This window comes from Choristoneura fumiferana, chromosome 28 (genome assembly GCF_025370935.1).
Source record: "Choristoneura fumiferana chromosome 28, NRCan_CFum_1, whole genome shotgun sequence".
NCBI lineage: Eukaryota > Metazoa > Arthropoda > Insecta > Lepidoptera > Tortricidae > Choristoneura > Choristoneura fumiferana.
Window position 1 is genome coordinate 7,876,243 of NC_133499.1, and position 13,512 is coordinate 7,889,754.

Sequence of the window (13,512 nt, forward strand, 5' to 3'; positions counted from 1 at the left end):
TTGAGGTAAGTACCTATGTAATTGTACCCAGGTAGGAAAATCTTCGTCAGTTATTAAATGGATTCCTTTACAAAGTCATAGAGTTAGTACGTTTTGAAACCAAAGTAGTAAGTAGACAAGTGCATATCAAATTATACCTACTTAACATGATAATAAGGGTCAAAATAGTATACACCTCTAACATGTTGCAGGTGGTAGGACCTTGTGCAAGGTCCGCCCGGATTGCTACCACCGTCTTGCTCGCTAATCCTGCTGTGAAGCAGCAGTGCTTGCACTGTTGTGTTTCGGCGTGGAGAGTAAGACAGCCGGTGAAATTACTGGCACTTGAGGTATCCTATCTTAGGCCTCTAGGTTGGCAACGCATCTGCAATACCCCTGGTGTTGCAGATGCTTATGGGCGGTGGCGATCTCTTACCATCAGTAGAACCACTTGCTCGTTTGCCAAACCAGTCCGGAATAAAATAAAATAATAAAACAGTATATCTAGTTTCATATCAATGGACAAACCTTTTAAATAAATAAATAAATAAATATCACGACGATTCACACCAATTGACCTAGTCCCAAGTAAGCTTAGCAAAGCTTGTGTTTTGGGTACTAAGCAACGGATAAATATAATTACATAGATAGACTTAAATACATATTAAAAACCCAAGACCCGAGAACAAACATTCGTATTTTTCATACAAATATCTGCCCCGACACGGGAATCGAACCCGGGACCTCAAGCTTCGTAGTCAGGTTCTCTAACACTAGGCCATCTGGTCGTCTGGTTTTTAATAAACAACTTCATAAGAGTTTTCAATCAAATAATGTTCTATTTATTGTCAGTGTTTGTCAGTGCCAAAGTGTGTGTAGAGTTAGGGTTGCTATGGTCACTTGTTATGTTTAGCAGGCTGACAGGTTGACGCAGTACGTCCTACTCAATCGGTAATGCCCTGATCACACGTACCAAGTAGCATGGCGAGACAGCAGATTGGTACTCGGCGCGAGAGAATAGGGTGGGCGAGTAGATGTTTACACGCAATTTGATTTTTCCTGGTGACAGAGGCCACGCGGTTGCGCGGCCGCTCGCTACGACGACGCTACTGACTGGCCGAGTGGCGAGTGAACGAGTTCATATCTGCCGAGTTGGCGTCGTGGTATCATCTCGACCCCCTGCGGAGCAGGGGGGCGGGGATGCTGCTCGGGGCGGTTGCCCCCCTCAGCGGCGTCATGCGCCGACCACAAATATGGTCGGGTCCCTGGTGTCGAGGCTAGGCCTCGGAGGATGTCAAGTCCGGTGTTCATCTTAAACCGCCAGCGAGATCAAGCCCGCCGGATGGGACCCCATTCGGGGAGGTCCAGCGAGCGATCATCAACCGGCGGCAAGGTAGGTAATGTCCAGGTCCGAGGATGTCTGGTCCGGTAATCAAGGGCTCGCTGCGCGCACGAGGTCGCGCGGCAGGCCCTTGTTGTCCGGCGGTCGGCGGTGATAGGGCGCCAGCTCGCACAAGTGGCGAAAGCGCGACCTATCCGCACGACCAAACATCCTGGTGGTGAGGCTGCCGATGAAGTGGCCCAGGGGTTCTACGCCTAGGCCCCGAGCAATGACAGTATTCCGCACGTAGTACGGGGCGTCAAGAATGCTGCGCAAGGATAGCGACTGCTGGGCATCGAGTCGCTTCCTATTGCACTCTCCCACCAGCGCGTACCACGCGGGGGCTGCATATGTTAGGCGTGACCGGACATAAGTCTTGTACACGCCCAACTTGGCTCGCAGTGTCAAGCGGGACCTTAGGACCGGGCGTAGAAGGGCGCGCGCTGCGCGCGTCTGGGCTATGACAGTCCGGACGTGAGGTGCCATGGTGAGGCGGCGGTCGATGGTGACTCCCAGGTACTTGACCGTGGGAGACCACTCGATGGCCTGCCCCAGCATCGTCAGCCGTGGTGGCAGCAGCCGCTTCGTGCTAATGGCGATGACCTGGGTCTTCGCGACGTTAACACGGAGCCTCCACTCATCCAGCCACGCTGGTAGGGCGTCAAGGCAGACTTGCATCTTGCGCGCCGCATGCGCAAGTCTGATGGACGATGTGATGTAGGCGGCGTCGTCGGCGTACAGCGCGAGCATCACGCCCTCGCTGACGGGAATGTCGTCCGTATATCGACCGTAACATACGGGCGACAGGCAGCTCCCCTGCGGCACACCAGCGCGGATGGGGCGTGCGGTTGACACCGCGTCCTCCACCGCAACCTGGAAGTGGCGGTCCTCCAAGAAGGTGGCCACAGTCTTGACTACGCGTCGGGGGGCGGTGGACGTCATCAGCTTGTACACCAAGCCGAGGTGCCATACACGGTCGAAGGCCTTCTCCATGTCGAGCATGACGGCGACGGAGTGCTCCTTCTTGTTGTAGGCAACGGCGGCTTGGTGTAGGACTCGGGCGAGCTGCAGCGTGGTGGAGTGTTCGGCCCGAAAGCCAAACTGCTCGTCGCGCGGCGTGATGTGCGGCGACAGGTGCACCAGCAGCAGCCTCTCGAACAGCTTCGATGTGGTCGACAACAGGGTGATTGGTCGGTGGCTCTCCGGGCGTAGAATATTCTTCCCGGGCTTCGGGAGCATGATGACGCGCCCAAGCTTCCAGGGGCGCGGGAAGTGGCCCGTCCGCAGGACTCCGTTGAAGAGCCGCGTCAACGTCGCGATGCCTCGCGGGGGTAGGTGACGCAGCGCCTCGTTGGGAATGCGGTCGGGGCCAGGCGCCTTCTTCAGCGGGACGCGTCGGATCATCCTCACGACTTGGCCCGGGGAGAAGACAATGGGGTCTTCGTCGGGGGCTATCGGTGCAGCGAAATACTCCGCCAGTCGCTGCCCGATGTCTGCCTCTTGTTGGTGGTTGTCAGACGGGTTTGGGGAGAACTGCATCTCCAGGTGGTCCGCGAAGATCTCCGCCCTGTCTTCTGCCCTGTAGCGGATGGTTCCGTCACTGGCAAGAAGCGGCGGGTGGGTGCTGGCTTGTTCGCCAGGCGGCGGCATAGGCGGTGGATGCCGTTCCAGTCCTCTCCAGCCGAAGCGATGTGCTCAAGCCAAGAGTATTCCGAGTGTACGGCGAGGCCCCTCGAAATCTTCTCGGCGAGCGCGTTCAGCTGGGACTTCGTGGTCGGGCATCTGGTGCGTTGGTAGTGGCGGCGCAGTTTCCTCTTCCTCTGGATGAGGGTCTGGATGTCAGCTGGGATCTGATGGCGCGGGCGCGCTGGTGATCTGCCGGGTTCAACACTGGAGTGTGCGAGAGCGTCGGTGACACATGAACTGAACAGCTCAGCGAGGCGGTCAACTTCCTCCGTACTGGTCACGGGGAAGGACGGCGAGTGTTCAGTCATGTAGGCGGCAAATCTATCCCAGTCTTGTCTGCGGCGGGGAGGAGGGGCAGCCGTCCGAGTCGGTGCCATGTCCAGGGTCGCCAGGACTGGTTGGTGATCCGAGAGAAGGTGATAGTCCAGGACGTCATGCGCGGGCCAGGTAGAAAGGCCGCGGGCTACCATAAGGTCGATGACGTCTGGAGCGTGGGCTGCGTTGTGCGGATAGTGGGTCGGGACCTCTGGTCCAAGCACCTCGTATCCTTGGCTCTCTGCGTCGTCGAAGAGCCTCCGCCCGTCAAGGCAGATCTTCGTGGAGTTCCATGCGGTGTGTTTGCAGTTGAAGTCGCCCGCTACAATCGTGGGCAGCGGCGAGTCCAACAGATCGTGGACGTCAGCCACTGCGAGACGAGAGCTGGGCGGCTTGTAGAAGGCAAACACACGTAGGGGATGTCCGTTGACGCAGATCTCCACTCCGAGGGCATATGACGACCTGAGCGTCGTCAGCACCGGCAGTGGTTGATGCACCAATCCTCTTCTCACCAGGACAGCCAGGCCCCGGTAGGCGTTGCCCAGTGGTGAGGTCTCCTCCTTTCTGTAGGCATAAAACCCTGGCGTCTTAAGGCGGTCCCCTGCCTTAAGGTGGGTCTCAGATATAAGTGCCACGTCGATCTTCTGTTCGGCCAGGAGATGACGCAGCAGTCCGGTCTTCGCCTTGGATAGGCCATCGGCGTTCCAATGTATTATTCTTAGTTGGCTAGCCATTTTGTGCGTACAAGTCAGCTAGCCTTCTAAGAATAATCGGGACGGGGTCCTGTCCTGATTGGATAGCCTGGAGCAGCTCCTGCAGCACGAGAATCAGCTGCTGGATGACCTTCGCTTTCCCGTCGTCAACTTCCGTCCTCGGCTTCGCCTTCTTCCCCTTTGCAGGGGCGGCGACTTCCGGGGCCGGGCCGATTTTCGGGAGCGTCTCCGGTGCCGTTGTTTTCGGCTGGGGCTCTCGCGGCTCTTGGTTGGAGGCCTTCTTCTTCCTCCCGCCGCGTTTACGTCGCCTTTTCAAAGGCGGGCGACTCCCATCGTTGGCCGCCGCCATTAGGGAGTGTGGTGCGTGTCCATGTTCCACCGTGGTGGCGGTGGCTCCTGTTGGGGTGGTTCCGGGGCGTGCGCGCGCGCTCGTGCGTGTGCGTGGTGCGACTCCCGCCGTCTTGTGCCTCGCCTCCCTCTGGAATTCCGGGCACAGTACGCTATTTGCGGTGTGGGGTCCTCCGCAGTTTGCGCACGTCGGCGGGTCCTCGCGCGGTCGCTGGCAGTCGCGGGCGGCATGTCCCTCTCCACAGCGGACGCAGCGTTGCGGATGGTGGCAGTTCACCGAACTGTGCCTGAACGCCTGGCACCGGTGACACTGCGCAGGTCCTGGTCTTCCTCGCCAGGCTTCCACTTTAACCCCACGCATGCCCAGTAGCGTGGTGATGTTGTAGATGCTGGGATGGTCGCGCTGTTCTTCTCCACCTGCGCGTGGAAAATGCAGCCAGGGCGTCCCGCTCGCGCCCTCACTGCCACAGCAAATATCGGGAGGAACCCCTTCTCCCTCAGGCCTTCGACGACGTCCTCCGGCGTTGTGTTCGCGGGGAGGCCGCGTATTGCCACTTTCAGTGGCAGGTCTTCCGTCCGGGTCCAATTGTTCCAGGCCAAGCCTGGGGTTTTCTCCAGGTGGTCTTGGACCACTCGGTATTCTGCCTCCGATCGCGGCGTGAAAATTATGCCCTCCTTCAGCGGCTTGGCGTTCACCGGGTGTCCCAGCTTCTGCTCCAACACGCGGAAGTGCCTGGGCCACTCTGGTAAGCTCTTCACCGCTAAGGGCGGGTGCCTCTTCCCCCTCGCGGCGGCGGGGGGTGCCGGTGATGGTGGCGGCGGTGGCGGAGGTGGTGAAGGCGACGGTGGTGTAGGCGACATCAGAGGTGATGGCGGTGCTCTGGCTCTGCTCCTGTCCTTCTCCTCGTCGTCGTCTGTCCCCAAGTCCTCGCAGGTTACTCTGCGGGACGAGAGGTCCATTGGAGACAGCTCCAGTCGCGGGATGGTCGGGCGCGGGATCGACGACGGGGAGGGTGACAGTCGCCGCTTGTTTGTAGCGGCAAACGGCGGCGGCAGGTTGGCTGGCGGTGGAAAGCGCGACGGCGATGGGATCCTCATCGCCGGTTGCGTTAGTATCGCGGGCGCGGTCGCCGCATTGGTTGCGGGCGTCGCGCGGGTGGGCGGCGCACGTAGCGCTGGCCACGCGGACTCGGATGCGGATGCGCGCGCGCGCAGGCGTCGCGGGCGAGACAGGCATACGCGCGGGCGGCGGCTGTTGAAGGCGCGAACGGCGCGCTCGCGGGCAGCGCGCGCGCGGACGCAGGCGGCTCGCGCGCGGGCGGCGCTATCACGGGCGCGGTCAACGAACGCGCTGGCGGCGCGGTTGAGGCGCGGGCGGCGCGCTCGCGGGCGGCGCAGGCGCGGACACGGGCAGCACGCGCGCGGGCGGCGCAGTCAGGGATGCGGCAGGTGGGCGCACGGGCGGCGCGAATAGCGCAGCCGCAAGCGACGCAGACGTCACGGGCGCGGTCGCGGGCGCACGCATGGGCGGCGCAGTCGGCGCGGGCGCGCGCATGGGCGGCGCGGGCGTAGGCGCGGGCGCACGCATGGGCGGCGCGGCCGCGATCGTCGCGTACGTTGGTGGTTCCAGTGCCGCGCTGGGCCGGTGTCGGGGCGGGATTTCTCCGTGCTTTTCACCGGTACGCGCGGCGGCGGCGGAGGCTTTTTAGGCGCGCGGGGCGCTGGCGGCGCCTTGGATGCAGGCGGCGAGCGCGGCGGCGAGCGCGGCGGTGAGCGCCGCGAGGCGGGCGCGGGCGCCGGCGATGTGTGCGCGGCCTCGCTTTCGTCGCGGGGCCGCGGGGTGGTGTGCGCTGCGGGAGAGGTGCAGGCGGCGGCAGTAGCGGTGGTGCGGCGGTTGCCGCATCCGCGGGCGGCGGCGTCGGCGACGCCAGGCGCGGTGACGACTCTTGATCGTCGTCCGGAGCGTCGGGAGCAGCGGGGGGGAGTCTGACATTCAGCTCCCCCATGGCTTTCCTGAAGGCGGGCGGGATCGTCATCCCCTGGCCCGCGGCACGAACGACGTGGCACATATGCCTCACGGCATTGATGTCCGCCGCGTCAAACTGCACCCTATGTTTCCGCATCGGCGTGGCTATCCGCGGTCGGGTAGCCTTGCGAGCGGTAGGGTCCGGAGGGCGGGGGCGTCGGGGTGGAGCCATCTTGGCTCGGTGGGTAGCCCTAAAAGGGCTGTTTTAAGCTACCCACCTCCGCTACTAGAGCGGTGGTGGGGAGGCGGCTATAACCTAGGCTGCCTAGGGCAGCTGCGGCATATCGCGGCGCGCGACCATTGGGCGCGCACCGCCCTCCTCTGCGTTCTCTGTCCTTTCCCGGTGAGACCCGCTGGTGGGAGGCCGGGATCGAACAAAGTTCGCAGTTTAAGGCGGCGCGGCGGATGCGAGAATTATGGTCCGAGCGGTGGGTAGCGTGTGTTTCTACGGAAAAACTTCTACCCACAAGTACCACGATGACTGTCCGCCGAGTGGCGAGCGAGTCGGCGCGGGGGTATGCCTGAGTGGAGTGCGGGGGTGGGCACTCGGCCTAGTAAACAAACCAGGGTCCGTGTGGCCTCGCTCGCCATTTTGCTCGGCCGAGTACTAGGCCGAGTACTCGTCACATAGTACACACGAACCGAGCACTCCGCCGAGGACACTCTCTCTCGCCACTCTACTCGGTGTACGTGTGATAAGGGCATAAAGCAGATTAGCGCTCATACTGAGCAACGGGAAGTAGATCTTAGGGTGACGAACTTTTTCTACTCCGACTGTATGAATGCTAGTTTTCTTGTAACTAAATCGACGACATGGTTCCTAGGAACCGATCTTTGTACGTCTTAGGGTCCTTCCACACGAGGTTTTTTTTTACGCCCTGGCGACGCGCGTTTTTGATGCGCGCGTCCTTTGCGCGTTTTCATCGCGTTTTGGCAGAATTTACACGTTTTTTGTCGCAAATTTCAAATTCAAAATTAAAATCATTTAATCAGTAAATAAAACGTCGTTGTCGATATATTGAGTGGATAAAAAAGCCGTGGTGGCTAAAAAGCCGTGGTGGCCTAGTGGTTTGACTATTCGCCTCTCAAACAGAGGGTCGTGCGTTCAAACCCCAGCTCGCACCTCTGAGTTTTTCCAAATTCATGTGCGGAATTACATTTGAATTTACCACGAGCTTGCGGCGGTGAAGGAAAACATCGTGAGGAAACCTGCACATACCTGCGAAGCAATTCAATGGTGCGTGTGAAGTTCCCAATACCGCACTGGGCCCGCGTGGGAACTATAGCCCAACCCTCTTGTTCTGAGAGGAGGCCTGTGCCAGCAGTGGGACGTATATAGGCTGGGATGATGATGAATCAGTAAATAGGCCGCAATGGACACTTTTACACGTCATTTTTGGAATGGAACGCATTTGAAACGAATTTCGAACGCGCGTTTGTATTGATACAAACGCACCGCGCCTCAGCGAGGGGGGAGCTACGGGTGGGGGCGGGGAGCGACAGACGCGTCACAAACGCTTGCGTTCGTAAAACGTGGCGTTTGTATATCGATAGAAACGCAAGGATCGTGTGTAAGGTTAAAACTAAAACGTGCCGGCTTCCTTGCGTTTGCTGAGCGTTTGACTTGCGTTTGTATCGATACATGCGAGCGTATAAAAACGTCGTGTGGAAGGGCCCTTATAGTTTCAGACTTTCCCATACTGACCGATCTAAACGTTACAACCTGTATAGGCTGGCTGGATTGATGGTGATGATGATGATGATTTTAAAAAAATAACCTTTTTTTCCAGCCTCCTCTCATCCTGCCTAGAAGCCTTACAGACCTCGCTCTACCCTTTCGTGTGGCAGCAACCCTTGATATCGGTCATCCCTTCGGAAATACAGCGGGACGTGTTGGAAGCCCCCCTGCCGATGCTCGCTGGGTTTTTGAGGACCGAAGAGATGGATACCAGCGGCGTGCTCTTCGAAGAGGTACGTTATATGTATGTGTGTACACCAGAATCGCCCCCGAACAGTCTTTTCGTTTCATCGAATGATCTCTTCATCGACTGATATTTTCATAGATTGATCTTTTCATCGAATGATTTTTTCATCGAATGTTTTTCGCATTATAACGTTCAACTTTGTTTTTCCACAGGGCATGCTTATTGACCTGACGCAGCAATCCAAAGTAATATTCTATCAAGGCGACGAATCTACTATTATACCGACGAACAGTTACAAAGCGTTGAAAACAACTATACAAATGGAGAACAAACAGAAAGACAGACAGAACGACAAGACGAGGAATGTTATGATAGCTGAGGCGTTCCTCAGGTTTTTTGTCGATATATTGAGCGGTTTCGAGAACTGTTTCAAGATGGGGGAAGAGAAGGGGGTGGTTTTTGATGTGAGTATATTTTTATTTTAGCTAAAACAGGCAAGGGTTGTTTATGAGAGGGAAAACCCATGGTCACTCGCAATACAAGGGGTATCACAGGTGCGTTGTTGGCCCTTTGAGAGAATGATAGGTTCGTTTTTTTTAAAGAACTAAGTTTCGCTCCGGGAATGCTGTCCTAGGAAGCTTCTAATTTATTATAAAATATCTTATATTTTAATTGACTTTACTTTTCTAGTTTTCGCCCGTAATTTATAGTAAAATTGTTTTTTTTTTTTTCAGAAAGAAACATTCATCAAGAATTCTTCATCGAAGCAAAACCAGTACTTCCTCGAATGGTTCACAGAAACCGCTATGTTCAACCATTTCATACAAAACATGTCGACCATACATACAAACAAACTAAACAATACCTACAAACCGTTAGTCGACACGCCTTTGCCTAATTTCTATGAAATTTTCGAAGAAAGAATCAGTAGTCGAAACAAAGTTAGTTCTGATAAAAATGTAGACAGTAAATCTAATTATAAAACAGCTATGAATAAAAAGGTTAGGTTATTAAAAACTAAGTTAAGAGAATTGGTTACGTAAAAAATAAATAACTGTTAATTACTTGTATTTAACTATTTTAACGGTTTTAAGAACACGCATAAATATTAGGAGAAATTTGAAAATTATGTGAAAAAAATATTCGATCAACCGATATTATGCGAAGATGTGTTCTGGTTTTGATTTAAAGGCGGATTAAAAAAATGCAAGAACCGTTACGAAATAGCTAAATTTAATTAAGTAAATTAGTATTAAAATCTTAGTTTTTCCACTTTAAAATAAACTACGACATTAGGATTGATTTAGCGGGCAATACACTCGCTGCCATTGCAAAATGTTGCCAGCTTGCGAAGTAATTGAAACTTTAGACATTTTTTTTTTGGCAAATTTCATCGCAGTCAGAAATTAGAAAGTGGTCGAAAATGGTGTTCATGCGGTGAAGTTAAATAAAAGCTTGTGGAAAATTATGAAGAAAATCACAAGTGTTCAATTAAACTTGCCTTATCATTATAAAAAAAATACATATGATCTGTACTTCGATTGCAACTAGGACGCAATGACCTCAGTCGTTATACTAGTATGGATATGCCATTGAATGCCGGGGTTCGTGTTGTTAAAGTTTTAATGTATTTTATCTTGATACATGATATGTATTGCTATATCCTTATTTTTAGCAGATATTGATCATTATCGCATTATCCATTTTATTTTTTAAGTGTTTTTTTGTAATACACATTCCCGATTTATTTAACATACGTTTTTAAATAAACGATGTTAGTTAAATATAATATGAATCTTAACGCTGTTTGCTTGTATATATTGATATGTTAAATTAAAAAACATTATTTTAACAGTTTTAATCGGTACCCGGGATTAGTGGCGTATCCATACCAACATACCACTTGATATACTTGAAATATGATTTAATTTTAAACCCAGTATGTTAGGATTTGAGATTAAATATTACCTGAGTAAAAAAATCAGTCAATTTTTTTTTCGTTATTAAATTTGTGATATGATTAAATGAAATCTCAGTCTAGTATTAAGTGTTTTTGAGGCTCTTTTAAATGTTCTTTGAAAATACGATTTATATTTAATTAATTTTAATATAATTTCATACCAGTGTTAGAAGTTTGTTAATAAGATGGAGGCCCATGAGGGGGGAATCGACGAATATTAATGTTTCAAACTTTAGTGATTTTCAGTCATAAATGTTACAACACCCGGGACTTGTCACGCTTAATGAAACGAGTAATGTCCTCGACGTTTCGGCTACATTGCAGTGGCCGTGGTCACGAGTAAGCTAAATGGTAAGGTATCAAGTTTGCTTAGCAGCGCTTTGGTTACGTTATATCTAACAAAAATGAAAATTGTTAGGTGTAATGACGTGTATAAAAATAAATTATATATTTTCATTTGTCATAATTACATTTTAAGCAACAGTTTGTTTAGCGAAACTGTCGCAGTTCTATCTAACCTAAACTACTGTTCTGACAGCAATTTATTTTGCGTATGTGGGTAGTAAATCTAGAATTATTTCTTTGATACATTATATAATGTGTTCATTATAGAAATTCTGCATTATTTTATATTAAATGTTTTTATGTTAAATGATCATTATATGAAATGAGCGTTATAGCAACTAATATTATGCTAAATATTTTTATACTCCCTTTGCGCAACAGATAGTGCCTGGTAATGATTGTAGTGGCGACATTATACGGTTCCATCAATATTCCCCTGCCTGTATTTAAAACTACCCACCCTCTTAAAAAGTATACTGCCTTACATCCAAGACAATTTTAATGTATAATTATAGAAAAGTTAAATTGTGAACTGTTTTTTTTCTATTTTTATTAGTAACTGTCGTCGTGTTTCTAGTTGTTGTTACATTAGACTTAAACTCTGGCTAACCTAATCAAACTTAAGATTGATATCTTGAAATTAATCGATTGCTTTACGGTGAAGCAGAACTATAACGTGCACAAATCTGCGGATCAATTGAATGGAAAAAAACCGCGTTGGAATAGGGAATATTACTGCAATTTTATCCCGCCAGGGTGCAGCACTAGCACATACCATAATATTATGTTTTCCGAGTATCTTAAATGTCCGTAGGAAGCCGTAATATCATATTATTTCAATTAAATCAGGGTTTCTCAAACTTATGGCTCCACGTACCCCTGTTAAAGTTTCTAGACGATAGCGAACCCCCGCCCCCCAAAGAAAGTAATAAAATTGACTGTTGGAGAAACTAAAAATAAATAATACAAAAATAATCCAAAAACCAATCTTAATCATCTTGCTAGTCTTGCAGCCTGGTGGTTTTTGGAGTCACGTAAACCTTGTCGCGAACCCCCTACCGTCGAATAGCGAACCCCTAGGGGTTCGCGTACCCCACTTTGAGTAACCCTGAATAAAATTTTTGGAAATATAGCTCTATCGCTACCATTGATGTAAATATCATTGATTTTGTTATTCATAAATATGTCATGATTTCTATATGTATTAATACTTGTACATAGAAGTTGTATTTTCTGCGAAATTGTAATTTTTAATTTAAGTTATAATAACAATTGCATGAGATAATTTTTTGAAAAATGTATTAACCAGTGTGTAATCGCCATAAGATAAATACATAAATAATACTCTTTGGTCATGATCCGTCATGGCGACAAAATACAAAGAGAACTGACGTTGTCATGGTGGTTTGTTTACGGTTTGTGCTAGTGTCGCCCCCTGCGCGGAGCTTTGCCTAAATTGCGGATTACGGACTCTTATTCAGAGAGGAGGCATGTGTATATAGATCGAGATGATGATGAATGAAGGCTAAAAGATAGGCGTTAGTATCGTGAGGTTTTTGAAGTTACGGTCTTGCTTGCGACTGGCTGATAACTAAATGAGCCAATTGCAAGAGAGTAACGTCATCCTAAACTTCACGATACTAACGCCATCTAGCGATGTTTCACCTGTCTTTTAGAGGGCTAAAAGAATGAGGGCTATCGTTTTTTGTCTCACTAGATGGCGCACTGTAGCGTGAGGTTTTTAAGTATGGCTTTCAAAGTCTGTTATTACGGGCGTGAAAACAAAGTTTAGATTAAAATCATATTTAATACACCTTAAAACCGTACCATAAAAATATCGAGCATGCCACAGTGTTGCATGGTCCCCGTTTTGTTCGGAAAAAAGGGAGGACAAAGGTTTCCTAAAGACAAAACTGTCTCAAAACACGGACATTCATTGCCCCGGAACGCATATTTGCCATAATTAATTTCAGATATTGCAAAATATTCACAAAATTATTCTAATTATAAATAAACCCGCGTAGCTCACCCAAAACTATTAGATTTGACATTTCGGAGACCTCACGCTACACTAGCCTCTATCGGCGAATTCATACGCGATAGCCCTCATTGATTGAATTTTCTGGTATAAGACGAATCTTATGGTAATGAGGGCATTACCATAAGATTCGTCTTATCCCAGAAAATTCAATAGTTCCCTTGGGACAGTATTCTTCATGGGGAACAAGTGGTTAGCTCATATTTATTTGGGACTAGCTTTTGCCCCAGATTCATTTGAGTATAAACAACAATAAGTTGAAAAACCCCCGACTTTGGTCACTTCAAAGTTCAATATCTCAAAAACGGCGCAAAAAACCGCATTCAAATCGGTCCACCCGTTTAAGAGCTACGGTGCCACAGACAGACAGACACACAGCGGTCAAACTTACACACCCCTTTTTGCGTCGGGGGTTAAAAATACGTGTTCCAATATTTTCTTTTAATCTAACTAAAGAACTAATTGCAATTTTTTGGACTCAAGCTTATTGTCAAAAGCAATTAGTCATAATTTTTTTATTATAATGTTTATTTAGTTATTACTAAACTCTTTAACTACAGTCGGAGGCAACAAATATGGAGTGGATTCTTTATATAAATTCGTCTCGAATCCGATTCATTATTTTATTAGACTATAATTTACATACATATCCTAAATGCCTTAGAAATGTGCCTGATTTTGTATATTATTATAAGATTTGTAATATTTCTAATTAAGTACACTACTATGTTTTATGCAATAAAATGTATTGTAATTCGTTTTTTTTTTTAATCTTCAAGTAACGTATTGGTTGTCC

At 49.8% G+C, this 13,512-nt stretch overlaps 1 protein-coding gene across 1 annotated transcript; it reads left to right on the forward strand.

The window, feature by feature from the left end:
* Positions 1-10,096, forward strand: LOC141443738 (DENN domain-containing protein 2C-like). Its single transcript, XM_074109088.1, has 4 exons — positions 1-5; positions 8,239-8,419; positions 8,586-8,837; positions 9,108-10,096. The coding sequence occupies exons 2-4, from the start codon at positions 8,360-8,362 to the stop codon at positions 9,414-9,416; spliced, it is 621 nt and encodes a 206-aa protein (XP_073965189.1). The 5' UTR covers positions 1-5; positions 8,239-8,359; the 3' UTR covers positions 9,417-10,096.
* The last annotated feature ends 3,416 nt before the right edge of the window (positions 10,097-13,512 follow it).

Coding starts and splice junctions, on each gene's coding strand:
- LOC141443738 (XM_074109088.1), top strand. CDS start 8,360: ATGCTCGCTGGGTTTTTGAGGACCGAAGAGATGGATACCAGCGGCGTG. Junction 8,420..8,585: donor GCGGCGTGCTCTTCGAAGAG/GTACGTTATATG, acceptor GTTTTTCCACAG/GGCATGCTTATTGACCTGAC. Junction 8,838..9,107: donor AGAAGGGGGTGGTTTTTGAT/GTGAGTATATTT, acceptor TTTTTTTTTCAG/AAAGAAACATTCATCAAGAA.